Source organism: Sciurus vulgaris (genome assembly GCF_902686455.1).
Source record: "Sciurus vulgaris genome assembly, chromosome: 4".
Lineage (NCBI taxonomy): Eukaryota > Metazoa > Chordata > Mammalia > Rodentia > Sciuridae > Sciurus > Sciurus vulgaris.
Genome location: NC_136464.1, coordinates 67,742,122 through 67,758,706, shown reverse-complemented (window position 1 = coordinate 67,758,706; position 16,585 = coordinate 67,742,122). Strand labels below are relative to the sequence as shown.

The window sequence follows — 16,585 nt, the reverse complement described above, 5'->3', positions numbered from 1 at the left end:
AGAGAAGGAACCTGCAGTCATCCCAGTATAGCCACCACTGGGGAAACATGAACATGGTTGTTAGAGAGCACTGAGAGAGAAGAGGCATCACCATGTTATCAAGGCAATAAGAATGAAGGAGATGAAACGGAATTCTGGGTTGGGCTAGCTGACCTAGCAGAGAGAGGCATGCACTCCAAGCAGACAGGAAAATTTGTCAACCATAAAAGCAGGGCTGGGCTTTATGACAGGAACCCTGTAGATCGCAAAAGGCAGTTTAATATCACAGGTAAAAGCATGGGCTGCAAGCTCAGAAAAATCTAGAACCAAGTCCCAGTTTTGTCACCGATGTGATCTGGGACACATTACTTAATATTTGTCTCTTTCTGGATTTGAAAGATTATTAAAGAAAATCAGACAATGTCTGATTTCTGAGAACATCATTTTCCCTTCTCATGTCACCAAAGTGAAGCCGATTACTCATATAAGGATCAGGCTGCCCTGCCAGGTACAGGAACTGTGGAGCCAGGGAAGGAGTAAGCATCATCCATGATAGTGCTAATCATCTAAAAGCACCCTCTTAGAGCACAGAGGGAGCTGGGCATTGTGATGCTCTTCAGTTTCCAGCCTAATTGACTCCCCAGGTCTTCTAGTCAATTCCTGCATGACTGACCATCTCAGTGGTACAGCTGATAAAAATCTGTTAAGATGACAGAAGCCATTTTAAGAAGAAAATTTATGAGCAGAAATGCTTTAAAAAACACAAGGAAAATTAAATACACAAAGCAAAAACTGCTGAAGGAAATTCAACCTTAATTGTGAGCTGTACCTTTTCTAGGCTTATCCGAAGTCAGTTAGGAAGCATAGCTACTATTAATTTCAAGAGTCTATTACTTTGGCTGAATTGGTCAATGTGATCAAAGAAGTTGGATGAGCACCTCCACTGAGACAGGACCCCAGGAAAAGATGATTCTTAGAGAATCAGAAGATATGGGAGAGGTTACCCATCTGGCCCTAAGCCTGGGCCAGACACTAAGCTTTTACATACGCCATTGGGTTACTTCTAGGCTATAAATATTATAAGCATGGAAGAACAACCAAAATAACAAAGAAAAGATATTTTTAAAATAACTATAATATGTGGGAAAACTCCACACAGAGGAAAGGTGGTAAATGAGAACTGTATTATCTCAATTTTTTAAATTATTATTTAGCTTTTAATTTTTTACAGACTGCATTTTGATTCATTGTACACAAATGGGGTACATCATTTCATTTCTATGGTTGTACACGATGTAGATTCACACCATTCATGTAATCATACATGTACATAGGGTAATGATGTCTGTCTCATTCCACCATTTTTCATATCCCCTTCCCTCTCTTTTCCTTCTACATATTCTATAAACCTTAAACTTTTTTTTTAAGTCTATTAATTTTTTTGTAAATGAATATAAGTCTACTGGCTAAAATCCTGGGCTCTGGAGCCAGAGTGGTGGGCTTGGTCTGTGATGCCACTTGATCAGAGTTGTTACCTTTAGTTAGGCAAGCCTCTTCATTTCAGTAGGGTCGTAGTAAAGATAAACAAGATAATGTATGTTAACACAGTATTTGTCCTGACTTTAAAATTGATTTTTTTTTTAAATTGGCAATTTACACCATGCGATTATTTTCCTTCCAATAAGTCAGCTGCAGAAATGGCCTCAAAATTACACTGTCATCTATAAATTTTGCAATAACTTAAAAAATACTTTCTTTGGAAAACAAGAAGTTAATATAACACTCCCTCCTTTAGAAACTATGATAATGGTTATAAAGACCTCAGATAAAAAATTAATAGAACTTATCTAGCCAACTTATAGGAATAGCCCAGGATAGATTTTACTATAACAAATGTAGTTTCGACTTTAATAGGTGGTAATTTTTTAACCATTGGCTCTCCAGATTATTGCTGTCATAAATACCTTTTGCTTAAGGGAACTAGTATAATGTCAATGATATGCAAGACTAGAGAAAATCTAGGAAGTAAAGAGTATGAAATGTCATTTCTATGCCCTGAAAGTAATCAGCAATTATGGCAGAGTAGGAATTTAAAGACAATCTAAACAATATCAACTGGAGGAAAGGCAACATAAATTTTGAATAAGGCAAGAACACCCAGCTTTTTAAATAGTGAAAGCTAACATTTATTGTGTATTCACCATGGGCAAAGTGTGAGAAACTTCATATACGTTATATGATATAATCCTCACAACAAAAGAATAATATGCTTTCTCCCATTTAAAAGAAAACAAAACTGAGGCATAGAAATATTAAATAACTTGTCCAAGATCACCCAACTAACACATGAAGTTCTTCAAGGAGTAATGTTTCAGAACAAAACAGTCAATAAACATAACATATTTGGGATTTAAGGTCTACAGCATAGTTTTCATATTGAATTTAAAAACAAAAATCATGTCTTGGTCTTTTGGCTAAAATCAAGTGTAAAATAAAACCAATGATTGGGCTATGAATATAAAATTCACTTAACAGTATGTGTACCAAAGGCAAGAGTTAAATTAATATCTTTTTGGTGGACAAGTCAGTACCAATCCTTGCAAACAGATCCTGGATTAATCTTATTTCGGAAATGACACAGAAGAGGAAGTACTAAGTGATAAGCCTAAGTTTGCAGATGATGTTGATATTTTCCAGTGAGTAAAACACTAAGCAACCACAGAGCCAACTTACAAACCATGAGGAAGCTCAGCAGTTGCAGATGACCTACACTGTGGTTCAGGAGGTAATGGAGTTAGAGAAAAGTAATCTTCAACTCTTCTAGATAAAATTACTCTTAACGAACAATAAGCACTAAAATACTAGTCTGATAGTGGATGGCATTTTTGCAGCTGTATAGAATATCCTGATTGAACAGAAAAGCCAAGAAAATAATGTGCAACTTTAGGAAGTTATTGGAATAACTATCTTGCAATTAGTTTATAAAACATCTCCATGACTGTACTTTTTAAAAATATTAACTTTGAGATCATTATAGATCCACATGCTATCATAAGAAGATACAGATTCCTTGTCCACTTTTGCCACTTGGGTGTAGTTTTCCCGAGGTAACATTTTGCAAAACTATATAACTTCTGACATATTTAGGAATAAAAGTCTACTAACAGACTCCATCTGGAATTCTCTTGCAAGTCAGGTAATACCATCAAAACAGGTGCAGAGGCCTAGGGATAGTTTAAATCAGAGGAGCTGAAATGACAATGGGAACAGTGGTGCTGCAGTAGGCTAATCAACTATGAATCGAGGTCTCTATGGCCCAGGAATGAATTTAAAAAATAACTTTCAAAACATTAATTATATGAAGTGTATATAGTCTATATATTAATGTACTTTCAAATTCTAAAATATTAGAAATATGGGAACTTAACACAGGCTGGATGGTGAAACAGCTAGTGGTAAATCGTTTAGACAGTCAGAAAGGGGAATTCCCCACTTGGACCTCTCCCCTTTCCTCCAACCCCCTCACTACTCAGTAGTCATGGCACCTTAAGCAAATTGCATTAACTTTCCAAGTGTATTTCGTCTTCTTTAATCTGAAGATAATAATGAAACCTACCTCATAGGATTCTTGCAAGAATAAAGTAAGAAAATACATGCAATAATTTCTGACACAACCCAAGAGATCATCTGATGTCATTCATTTAAAAGCTGTTAATGTGGTGTTTCTAAACATTGGCACTACTGACATTTGAGATCTGATAATTCCTCCCTGGGGACTGGGGCTAGTCTTGTGCATTTTAGGATAGCTAGCAGAATCTACAGCCTCTATTTACTAGAATCAGCCAATAATGCCCACCCCCTCAGTTGTGACAAATATTGTTACCAGATAATTACAGACTGTCTTCACGGAAGGGGAAACAACAACAGCAACAAACTATAGACCCGAATTGAAAGTCGACATTTTAAAGGAACAACTTAGGACAAACAAAGGAACTACTACTTACCACAGTAGTGGCCAGTTTTTAGTAAAATAATAAGTGGTACATACTGAAAATACAGAAAGGTTCAAGAAGGGTTTGAAATCACATCCACACACAAACCTGCACACAAACAGTGCAATAAAGAATAAAGTTTCTAAACTATATTTGGGGATTCTGTGCACTTCTGAGGTTGGGGACCCCTTTCTTACTGACTCAAAGCCTGACTGGCTTTCCAACATGATGGGTAAGAAGGTTCTAGAACATTATCAAGAACACAAGGTCCCTAGGGGGTGCCCAGCAAGAGGATGAATAACCAAGGTATGGATAATCAGCCCCACCTAGTAGGATGCCTGAGATGCTTTCCTGCTCTAGAAATCCAATTATAAACTTTCCTGCAACAAGAGCATATTTCATGTCACCCCTGGACTAGCACTGTGTTCTGGAGAGTGTGCCTGAACCTCCTTAGATGTCAGGATCACCAGGAGAGCTTTTCCAACATAGAGATTCTCAGCCCTCAGCTCTCCACTTTAAATTTACTTTATAAAGTAGATTTGCTCCCCACCTTAGAAAGTAAAATTAGAGTTCATTTCTAATTAGTAATTTATAAATAATTTAATAATATTGATTATTATGGATGCCATGAAGAGAACTATTTTTAAGTTACTATAATCTATTATAAACTTATGGTCATTTGTGCTAATCTTTACTTTGTTAAAAGTAAAATTAAAGTACATTCCCAATTAATTGGAGACTTCTGGTCAAGTGGGAAGTTTCTTGAAATATGTGAGAGAGAAGGTCAAGTTTTCTTTGTGCCCCACCTGAAAGTCAACATTAGGATGAGACAAATTATGCAGATCTCTTTATTAGAATAATTGTCAACTGTAAATGGATAAACTATATTAGTAGTATCTTAACCTATCAAAATTCAATTTGAAAATCAAAATTTTAGCCAAAAGGAATTAATTAGGAACTGCTGTAAAACTATTGCTTCCAGTAATAGGTCTCAAGTTATCTCTGGTGACAGTTTTTGCTAAAACCTTCATACCATCAATTATCCTTGGTGAGACAGAGTAAGAGTTATGCTTAGTCATGTGGAATGTCAAACAGTCCTTCTGTGTACTTCGAAAATGACAGGCAGCTAAAGACAATCCTCATTCCATTTTCCATTCAATGACACCAGACTAGATGCTTACTAATGCCATGGAGGAAACATTTATTTCAGCTGTAAGAGGCTGTTGATCCAGTTAGAGGGATTTTTCAGCCTATTATGTGGACTTATGTTTTAGTCAGGTTACTGTAACAAACTACCATAGACTGGGTAGTTTATACATAGGAGAAATTTACTTTTCACATTTCTGGAGGCTGGAAGTCTTCGGTCAGTGTGCCAGCATGGTCAACTTCTGCTGAAGATTTTCTTCCAGTTTGCAGATGGCCGACTTCTTGTTTTATCTTCACATGTCAGAAAGAGCGTGAGCTAGCGTTCAGGACTGTTTTTAATGGCACTAATCCCACCTATGAGGGCTCTATTCTCATGACCTAATTATAGCCCCAAGGCCCCACATCTAAGTACTATCATATTGGGAACTGAATTTCAACAAATGAATTTTGTGGAGACACATATTCAGTCTAATAGTTTCTATCTCACAGTATTTGCTTTGCAAACACTTAACAGTGGATCCCAATACTCAGGAGTGTTTATGAAACTTGAAGAGTCTAGGACTCTCACCTCTGACTGTTAATGAAACCTGAGAATCTCCACAATCACCAAAAAGCCTTTCCAACATGATGGGTAAGAAAGTTCTAGAACATTATCAAGAACACAAGGTCCATAGGGGGTGCTATGACGAGAACAATTTTTAAGTGACTATGCTATAATCTATTATAGACTTATGGTCATTTGTGCTAATCTTATATGAACATCTTCTCACCAGGGACTTACCCACCAAAAAAAAAAAAAAAAAAAAAAAAAAAAAAAAAAAAAAAAAAAAAAAACGACAGTTTCAAGGTATTAAAAAAAAAAAAAAAAATCACTCCACAAAACTGATCAGAGACCCCAAGTTAGGAACATCTGATCTGAGTATACATTTCTTCCCGTTGAAACACACATGGATTAGAAAATGTATGGACTTCCTATAAAAATGCACACTTCTTAGAAACCAGTGAGACCAAACTATCCCATATTTTCAGTCATGCAAGCATCTTACAGATGCCTGTCACTCTGCCAATGTCCCTGACAAATGACAGATTCCTTAGGTCCCTGAAAACATCTAGTTTTCTTAGGATGGCTCTGAGATATCTCAAATTTATCTAAATTTTGGAAATTCCAGCATCCAAATCACAAGCCTCCTCTGTAAGGAGCCTTCTGCCCATTTCTGACATTTGATACTTAACATGGAACTTATGGCTGGCCCCTTCATGTTAGCAAATCTCGCCACAAACTGGTATTTATTTTCATTTTATAAGGAGTGTCAATAAGCTTGTTTAATATCCTGTTGAGCCAGAATGAGAAAACATAAAACTGTTCTTGATATTTAGAAATAAAAGTCATGATTTAAAAAAAGAAAGAAAAATATATCCAACATGCAACAAATATGGAACCCTCTTTGCTTGGTACTAGTATAGCTAATCCAAAATGTCAGATAATTCTAAAGTTAATGTGCATCTGGCTTGAGACTTCTTTATGTGTTGTGTATGTTATTTGTTTAGAGAGGGTAGGATATGGGTTTGGGGGAAGAAAAAGGACACTGTCAAATACCCTGACTTAAATCCCTAATCAGGCTCCCACCCAATGTTTGCATCTCATCCAAACAGAGTGGCCAGCAAAACAACAGTATTCACAATACAACAAGGACAGCCAACTGGCCAACAATGTGTATCCATAGGGAAATAATCTCCCACTTGCAGTAATGTCATACTAGGAGGCCTCAGTGTCCTTACTATAACTAGTATTTCACAGGTCACTTCAAAGATTTAATATAACAAAGTGCTTAAAGAGTTCCTAGATCATAAAAAGTTTTAAATAATAATAGTAGTTTTTCTTGTTAGTTCCTATTAGCCACTACTATTAATAATACATATTCCAACACTGGAAATGACTGTTTTACCTGCTTACTGTTTTAAACAGTAGTATTTTAAACATAGTATTGCTAATGGTACTGAAATAGATTACCTTTGTAGATCTCTTCCTTCAACTTCTGGAGATTAAAGATGTCTTATGAACAAGCTGACCTCAGTCTATTTCTACTATCTATCCAGAAAGCAGTCTGCAAGACTCTGACCCATTTGTTTTAGAAAAAACAAGCCTGGCTCTCATTTTTACTCATGTAAATTAGTGCTTCTTTCTGCTCTAAGTCTTCCTAGGAGCTTTAATTTACTAACCAATGTATTATTCTCAGGATTAAAACTACAGAAACTAACAACAACAAAAAACTAACAGACTTGATTTTGAGACTTTTTGACACATAAATTAATACAAAAAATATCGAGACAGAACATGAATAAAGGAGCAGAATAAGTGGACAGTGGAACACTCACCTCCACTTTCCCTGTCTTGATGGATCATCTTATAAGCATTTAACAAGAAAAATGGAAATAGCAATGGTGAAACTCCCTGGTCCCTCAAATATATCAGGGAATACAGCACGGAATATCTAGGTTCAGTGATATAAAACAACACACCACTCCCCTTTGTTATAAGAGAGCACATAGGAAAATGAAGATGAAAAGGTATGTGAGTGATTTCACCTGACACCCATTTAAAAGTCTGACTTTTAGTCTAGGTCAGAGAGATTTATGTTACAACAGATCTTAATTCCTCCTGTTTCCTCTCAGCTCCCTCTGCAACACTTGGGCTTTCATGTATCACCATTTCTTTCAAGGACCCAGGTGCAAGATGAAGCAGCAAGAGGATGAACTATCTTGGAGAGTATGATCTGGGACATCCCCAAACCCTGCCTCTTACCTGCAGAATCTGCCCCATCCGCAGGCACACTCTGGGTCGACACCGGGGCTGGCTCCTTGATTCCATGCACCTGGGCAGCTTCTTCCTGGTTTATCAAAAATGCAGAGCACAGATCAGATTCGAGAGCTTGGAGCTTCAGCAAGGAATTCTGCCAGCAAAAACAGAACATCAGGCCAGTTATGTAGATGCCTAACACACAACGGTGGGTCTGCAGCTCCTGCAGGCACCTTTCTCCAGTGCCTGGCAGGAGGGTGTTGTGGAATAGCTGCTTCAAAAACAGAGCTGGTTGTGCCTGAATCAGATGCGCATTATTCCACATGCAGCCTCAGTTCCTGCCTCATTTAAATCCTAACGTATATGGATTATCTGTGACCCATGGGACTGGCGACTGATTTCGTCAGCAAGAGACGCTGCATCTGGAGAGCCAATCTCAGAAGGTATCTGCTTCCTGAGTGCTGAGCCTTTACGCTTTGCAAGTGTTTCATTCATTGTGCTGACATCAGGAGTCGATGACATTAGGCCCCTCCCAGGTTACCATTCATAAAAGCCAATGTCCCTCCAATGCAAAGACTGCAGCAAACCGCAGTGCACAAAGAGTTACTGCTGCAGAGGCTCCCTGGCATCTGGGAGGGGCTTTGGGCTCCCTCATCCAGACTGTGGCTGCGTGTGCATCTTCTAAAGTTACTTCTCTTGCATGGGATGGCTGCAGCTGTCTTGTATAAAGAACAGAATGAGGGAGACAATCTTGGTCCCTCAGCTTTACTCAGTCACAGAGGGGAGAGGCGATTTATCTTTCTTACCCCCCAGTACAACCTCCCACCCACTCGCTTCATCTTCATTTCTCATTTTAAATTTCTTCTATGTTCTTACTAAGAACAAGTCATACAGACTGACGCACATATCCTGCCATGATGCAGATGCCCAGCCAATTAATTCCCCTAACCAGGTGAAAGTGAGTCATGCCCACAAGGCTGTGGCTGAGTGCTGCTCCCTGACAATGGGAAAGCCCTGCAGGTCTCAGGAGCTCTTCCACCCACCTGGTTCCAGTTCCAGCAAGGGCAACCATAGGGAGCACAGAAAATGATCCTTTTCCTTCTATAACCTTCCAACACATGCTCCTACTCATACTACGCTCCACACACCCAAGCACCCTCCTCCACAGTTCTACCCCATACCTCCTTGATGCCCTTACTCCTACCCCTCACCCATATACCCTACTCCACACACGTAGAGCCCCTCCATACCCAACCTCACACACCCACACCCTCTACTCCATACATAAACACCCTAACTCACACATGTCCCCCTCTTCTACCTCCTACACACCCTCACCCCTACTCCTTATACCCTATCCCATAAACACCTGCACACTCAACTGTCACACTCTCACACCATAGTCTACACACAAAAAACACCTCCCCACATCCATACCCTGCCTACCACATACTCTCATACCAACCCCACACTCTTTCCCTGTTACATATATACACTCCATTCATGACTGCCCCACATACCTACTTCTCCCTCACAACACCCCAACCACTATTACTTCATACCTTACCCCAGACACACACACACCCCACCCCACACACATCCTCATACCTTACCTCATGTAAACACACATCTCAAATCTCCTCACACCACAACTACTGCCTTCCACACAATACTAACTCCCACACAGACAGCCTTAACCCTTCTGTTGACATGAGTAGCTATGAATCTGTAGCAGTGTTTTAAAAGCTGTTCACCAGGCAATGTCTTAAATATGGGTTCCTCTGCCATTTGGAAAGCAGTGAGCACATCCTCTGCCTGCCAGATATGAGGCAGGATCTGAAAGAAACTTTTCTAGTGCTCGGAGGCTGAGAGAGCACAGCTCATATGAAGCACCTGCCTGAGACCATACATTTTATGACTCCCTCCTCCTTCCTGGAAATTTTTCCAGAAGCTGAGTGTAGGAGCAAGAGCTCAAGATTGTTAACAGGAGGTGTGGAAGGAGCAAGGGCACTGAGTTTCTGGAAGGTTTTAGTAGTTAGTAAACCAACCAGCTGGCGGGCAAAAGGAATGATTTCCAGTAAAATTCCTACTGAGGGGCCTTAGAATTGGAGCAACTTCTCAAAAAAGAGCAAATCTACTCTGAAAATTCAGAAATAATGGCATGGGAGTATAAAATGGTGCAGTCACTATGGAAAATAGTATGGTGGACCCTGAAATATTACAACTAGAATTACCATATAATCCAGCAATTCCGTTGCTGGGTATACTCAAATTAATTGAAGCAGGGACTTGGACAGTTATTTGTATACCCATGCATTTCAACAGCCAATAGGTATATTATGAACTAAATTGTTTCTCTCCAAAATTCATAAGCTGAAGCTTGTTATGATTTCAAATATGATTATATTTCAAGACAAGAACTTTAAAGAGGTAATTAAGTTTAAATGAGGTCATAAGGGTGGGGGCCTAATCCAATATAACTAGTGTCCTCACAAGAGGAGGAAAAGACACAGGGATGCTCCCACAGAGAGAAGGCCACATGAGGACCCTCTCAAAGCAACCATCTACAAGTCAAGGACAGATGTCTTGGCAGAAACCAACATTGCTGACACTCTGATTTTGTATCTCTAACCTTCAGAACTGTAAGAAAATAAATTTCTGTTGTGTAAGCCATCCCATCTGTAGTATTTTTGTTAAGGCAGCCCTCAAAAACTAATACAATGTGGAAGCAATCCAAATGTCCATGGAAAGATGAGTGGATAAACAAAATGTGGGATATACATGCAATGGAACATCATTCAGTATTAAAAAGAAAATTCTGACACGTGGATGTATTCTGAGGACATTATACTAAGTGAAATAAGCTAGTCACAAAAGGATAAATATTGTATAATTCCACTTATGTAAGATACTTAGAATAGTGAAGTTCATAGACACAAGCAGAATAGCAGTTGCTCAGGGCTGGCAGTGAGGGGGAATAGGGAGTAGTTTTTTAATGGGCACAGAGCTTCGGTGGTATGAAGAGAGATCTGGAGATGAATGGTGAAGATGGTTGCCACCAATATGAATGTACTTAACCCTACTAAAAATATACATTTAAAGTGGTTAAAATGGCAAGTTTTATACTATATGTATTTTATAGCATTAACAAAATGAATGAGGGATAAAAGGGGATAGACCTTTTTTTTTTATCTATTTTGATTCATTGTACACAAATGAGGTGCAACTGTTGCTTCCCTGGTTGTACATGGAGTCCCACCATTTGTGTAATCATTCCTGTATATAGGGCAATGATGTTTGTCTCATTCTGTTATTTTTCCTCCCCCCACCCTCTTTGCATCCCTCTTTTTCCTCTATACAATCCATCCTTCCTCCATCCTTGCCTCCCTCCCACCAAGGGGATAGACCTTTTACCTATAATTCTTTGGAAAAAAAAAAAAAATGGTACCAGCAGCCTGTCTCAAACTCATATGTGCTCTTTATATTCCTGCAAAGCAAAAGAGGGCACAGCTTTCATGTTCCCAAAAAACCAGGAGGAACAACAGCTCTGCTGTGTAATGTGGCCGACTTTGGGCAAGCCACATCCTGGCTATTCCAAGCCCTGATTTTTCATCTATAAAAAGAGGCAAAGATACCAGTAATGGTGGCATTTGCTATGAGGGCTGCTCTACAAATGTAACGAGGGAAGGCAGGCACTTTGCAGAGCCACCAGCATGAGGCCCATCCTCCAGCACTGAGGGGGTCAATATGAGCATCTCCAAATCCTAGGCACCACTGGGAAAGCCCTGACCATATCGTGAGGCCATACTCCACACCGACTCTGAAACCTCCACCCATTGCTCCAACTCTCAGGCCTTGCTTCTGTACCTGCACAGCAAGGAGCTCAGACTAGATGACTTCTCAGTTCCCTTATACCTTGAAGGGAGGGAAAAGCAAATATACTAAAAATTGAGGACCAGAATCTGGAACCAGACAGTGGAATGGAACCAAGGGTTCATGCAACATGAACAGCCAAAACAACTCACTGCATAACAGTAAATTATACTTCATATACAGAAGCTTCTGGACCCCCATAGAGAGTGAGGTATAGTGCTATGACCCCATAATGATAGGAATGTTAACCAGTTGCCCTCATCCATCTCCCTGCTTCTCCCTCACTTATACTCATCTAAACAGGATTCTGAGTGCCACAAGGGATCCATTTGCATGACTGGTTTGCTTAAAGGAATGGGGAAAGAAAAGAACAGGCAAATGGAACAGGAAAGAGAAGATGAAGGTCTCAAGAGTCAAAAAGATCTTCAACATTACTGCTATAAATACAGGACAAGAAGACAGAATGGAAGAAACTGCAGATCATCATCTCACCCCAGCCCTGTACTGTCCCATAACCTGAAAACAACGAGCCCTTTGGCTCTACAGGATGCTCTTAAGTCCTTCTGAACAGAGGGCAGGCACTGGGACACCCCATGTGGGTAAGGTCCAAAATGGGGTACCTTTCTTGATGACCAAGTAACCCTAGAAGAGGGGTAGGGGAGACTTACCTATGAGAGTCTATGGCAATGTTGCATATGTGTCTTTTCAGTGGACAACAGGAGACTTCCAGCCTGTAGTATCAGGGCTGAGCCCCATAAAGTCACACCAAGAAGGTCTATGGGCAGCTGTCAGCACACAGGTGGAGCTCGTGTCCCTCTGGCATACATGGTGCTACATAAGAGCTCTCATGCTCAGGCAGCTTTCAATGCGCAAAGAGCCTTACTAGGCTCTAGAGTATGAAATGGACATCAGCTCTCTCCTTATGGTGCTATTAGTCCAGTGGAGAAATAAATAAGCAAATGAGCAATGATGACAGTTATCAGTTTTATAGCACTATAAAGACAAGGTAAGCCCAGGAAGATTGGCAAACCTGCCATTTCATTACTCTGTCATGCCTAACTAGTGACCTTTAATGCAGGAACGTGCTTTCCTCTCAAGAGAAGCATGAAGAAGTGCCCTACCTCATAGTGATCCTAGCGCTACCTCAATCCATCCCTTCTCTCCTGGGACTTTATTCCCTGTGAGACTAACTGCCCCAACCATTCATTCAGAGCCAGCCTGCTAATGTGCTTCCAGGTTTACATGCAAAGTCTCCATGGATGTATACCTAGAATCTTCAGAAAAATTGGGTACGGGCTCATGGATCCTCTGAAGAATGATGACTATCTCTGCTTTCTAACTATCCCATCTGGGTAACAAAAACCAGAGAGGAGTCCGTGAAGCCTACGTGTGGTTTTATAAAAGCTAATTTTTCTCTTTTACATAATGGAGAATATGCTTCTTGATTTAGAAAATACTCATTTTCTCTTCTCTACAATTACCCAGGTCCCACTTTAGTTGGGGTGGGATAGAGAACACCCACACCAGTCGGATGGTTAAAAACTATTTTAGGGTGCATTTGTCTGTAATTCACCAATTGTAGAGCAGGGCCACTTTCCAATTAGTTTCTATAAAGGGGATCAGTGCCCCTCTCCCATTCCTTTGTCTTTCTAAGAACTGTATGTAGATTCTCTATGGTGATATGAAAACAAACCAAACAGGAAATCTGCTAAAAAAAAAAAAAAAAAATTGGGGATACAACTGAGTCCCCAAGCATCTACCTATCGTTCTTACTCCCCGAGTTATAAACTTCCCCCACCCAACTCCCATACAAAACCCTAGACCCTCAGATCCTACTTGCTTCAGAGCCCAATTTTCATTGAGCCAGTTCTGATTACCTTATCTAAACAGTGCTCCTCCTAATTTATCTCTTAGCACCGTGTTTATTTCCTTCCTCACAAGTCATGACAATGTGTGATTTTATTTATTTGTCTACCTATTTATGGGCTATTTCCAGCTACATAAGGACTAAAACCATGGCCCCACTGCTCACTGCTGTATCTGAATATAATGTAAGGGGGGAAAAAAAAGAGCTAATCAATAAAAAAAGACTTGTCATTATAGTTTTATATTTTAAAACTGGTACTTCAGGCAAGGGCTCCGAGTATCCAATTTCAAGCCCCCTAGTGTCCTGGTTTAGAAATTTAATTTTTTTTTTAATTAATGGGGAGTTTATAAAAGATGTGGATTCTTAGAGAGGGACCACCACCCCCAAAGACTCTGACTCAGTAGGTCTGAGGCAGAGGTCATCTTGATGCAAGACATCCAAGGTCTATGCTTTGAAAAATACTGCCCTATTCTCTTGGGCCTTGACCCACTTTAAATGCTACCTTGGCTTCCTGCTGTAACTCTGTTTTCTCTTGCTCTGGCTTCCTTTTGAGAGCTGGACCTCCACACCAGGAAGTACAAAGTGCTCAGAATCAAGACAGGGTTGCCTACTGACTGCTGCTAAACCCCCTTCCCAAACAAAGTGGAACTTCTTCCAATTTCTTTGGCTATTAGGAAAAGTCAAATTCATTCTTCACCTAGAGGTACTGGGCTTTTGACTAATCCCTCTGGGGATGGTGTGGCTTATGTACCAGCATGCTTTTCAGCATGACATACCTCAGCTCAACACACTCCAGTTTCCTTTGATGCAGAAGGCTTAGCCCTCACATTCTGGCACTTGCCAACAGGGAAGTTCAATGTAAAAGAAAAGCACTATTCATTTAAAGCATCCCACTGCTGACAAAATGATCCAAGTCTAATTTGAATCCTATCTGCACTTTTTTTTTTTTTTTTTAAACAAAGACGACCTAACCACAACACAATAACACAATCACATTTCCTGTTAGTCAAAAGATTCAGTCTAGGAAGGGAGTCCTGTACTTAGTTTCGCCTCATTATGATATCCTTTCTATGCTCACCATATTATATAATAAAAGCAAGACATTTTGGAAAGATTAATAGTTTAATAATTGCACATTTTAAATCTAAGATGTTTTCTAGATAAGACATGGATTTATTTTTCTAAAAATATAATGTGTCTCATTTGCAACTTGTAGAATGAACTTCAGTAGTTTCTCACCACTTACTGGTCCTTAACTGTCCAGTGGCACAGGTGTATAATGGCTATACCCCCTAGCTAATGTTTTTTCCAAAACATTTATTGTATCTCATGGGCTGAAGTCCACATAGCTACTCTGTGTTGTTACTCATGTGGCTTCTTTGTAGCTATTTTTAGCCCTGCAAAATATTCTGTTTAAAAACTAAACAGTACAATGTACACACAGAGAACCACTGAACCCTTATTCTGACTCATTCTGTATCACTGGGAAAATCACCTAACTGTGCTGACCCACAGGACTTTTATTGTTTCTGATGACATCACTACTTTAACCCTTTCAATTTCTAAATTTCAATAAAATTAGAAATTGGTGACTCTCCTACTGGAAATCATAAAGTTGCATGTCATGAAATACATGATGTACTTATGTCTATAATAATGACAGGCCACACTGAAAAGCACTAGCCATTTCCTCAAATACTAATATTTTGTTAGAAAATAAGAAAATTCAGTTTTTTCTTGCCTTAAAACATGAGTTTTAGAGTCCTCAGAAAGCCAACACCATCTTATAAAGGGCAAAATGTGCCAATGCAAAGAAAATCAGACTCTAGGATAGTAAGTCCAGAATTGACATGTGTCCCTATAAAACTCTGGAAAGTGGGGATGACAGAGCTCATTTTATTGCCACCCCTGTTCCCCACTTCTGTGCCAAAACTGGAGTTGGGTATGTATTTGCTTCTCAATAAATACTGATGAAAGAATTGCTTATTAGATAAAACATCCAAAAGGTCACAGCTCCCAGGCAAAATCTGGTCCTGGAACTAGCAGTAAAAATTTTTTAAAAGTTAGTGGGACTGGGGAAAGTGGAATATATGTGTGTCAACTTTATATCTCATCAAGTGAAATGTTCAACAACTTCAGCAATTAGGTAAATGCAAATCAAAATGACACTGATTTCATCTCACTCCAGTAAAAATGGTAGCCATCAAGAATAAAAATAATAATAAATTGTGGAGAGGGTGTAAAGAAAAAGTATGATTGTTAATCAGTAAAATTACTATGGAAATCACCATGTAGGTTCCTCAAAAGGCTAGGAATGGAACCACCATTTGGCCCACACATACCACACATATCAATATTTATTCTGAAGAACTACATGTCAGCATGATATAGTGATACATGTATATCCATGTTTATAGCAGTATAATCCACAATAGCAGCTTAGATGTCCATCAATGTATGACTGGATAGAGAAAATGGGGCATATACACACAATGGAGTTTGACTCAGCTATAAAAAAGAATGAAATTATGTCATTGGCAGGAAAATGTGAAGGAACTTGAGAGCACTATATTAAGTGAAATAAGCCAAACTCACAAAGTCAAGGTTTGTATGTTTTCTCTCATATATGAAAGCTAGAGAGGAAAGAAGAAAAGGCAGGGTGGGAGTACTTCACGAAAATTTAAAAGAGATTAGTAGATCACCTAGAGCAGAGGCAAAGGACCAGGGAGAGGGAGAAGAGGAAAAGGGGAAATTCTAAGGAATAATATTGGCCAAATTATACTATTATATTGTGTGTGTAAATAAATATGTAACAATAAATCCCACTATTATTTATAATTATAATGCATCAACATATGGAAAAATATTTCACCCAGTGAGAGCTTATGGAAAGACAAACAATCTCTCCTGGTCATTTCATCACAAAATGAA

At 39.2% G+C, this 16,585-nt stretch overlaps 1 protein-coding gene across 5 annotated transcripts in view; it reads right to left on the bottom strand.

Annotated features, from left to right (window-relative positions):
- Positions 1-16,585, bottom strand: part of FAM13C (family with sequence similarity 13 member C) — a 113,703-nt gene that overhangs the window by 24,943 nt on the left and 72,175 nt on the right. For 3 of the 5 annotated variants that reach the window (XM_079138143.1, XM_079138144.1, XM_079138145.1), the window contains one exon: positions 7,921-8,005. In XM_079138143.1, coding sequence (XP_078994269.1) covers positions 7,921-8,005 — 85 coding nt within the window. Of the gene's footprint in view, positions 1-7,920; positions 8,069-16,585 lie in introns of all 5 variants that reach the window. The other 2 variants (XM_079138141.1, XM_079138142.1) reach the window with 1 other exon arrangement.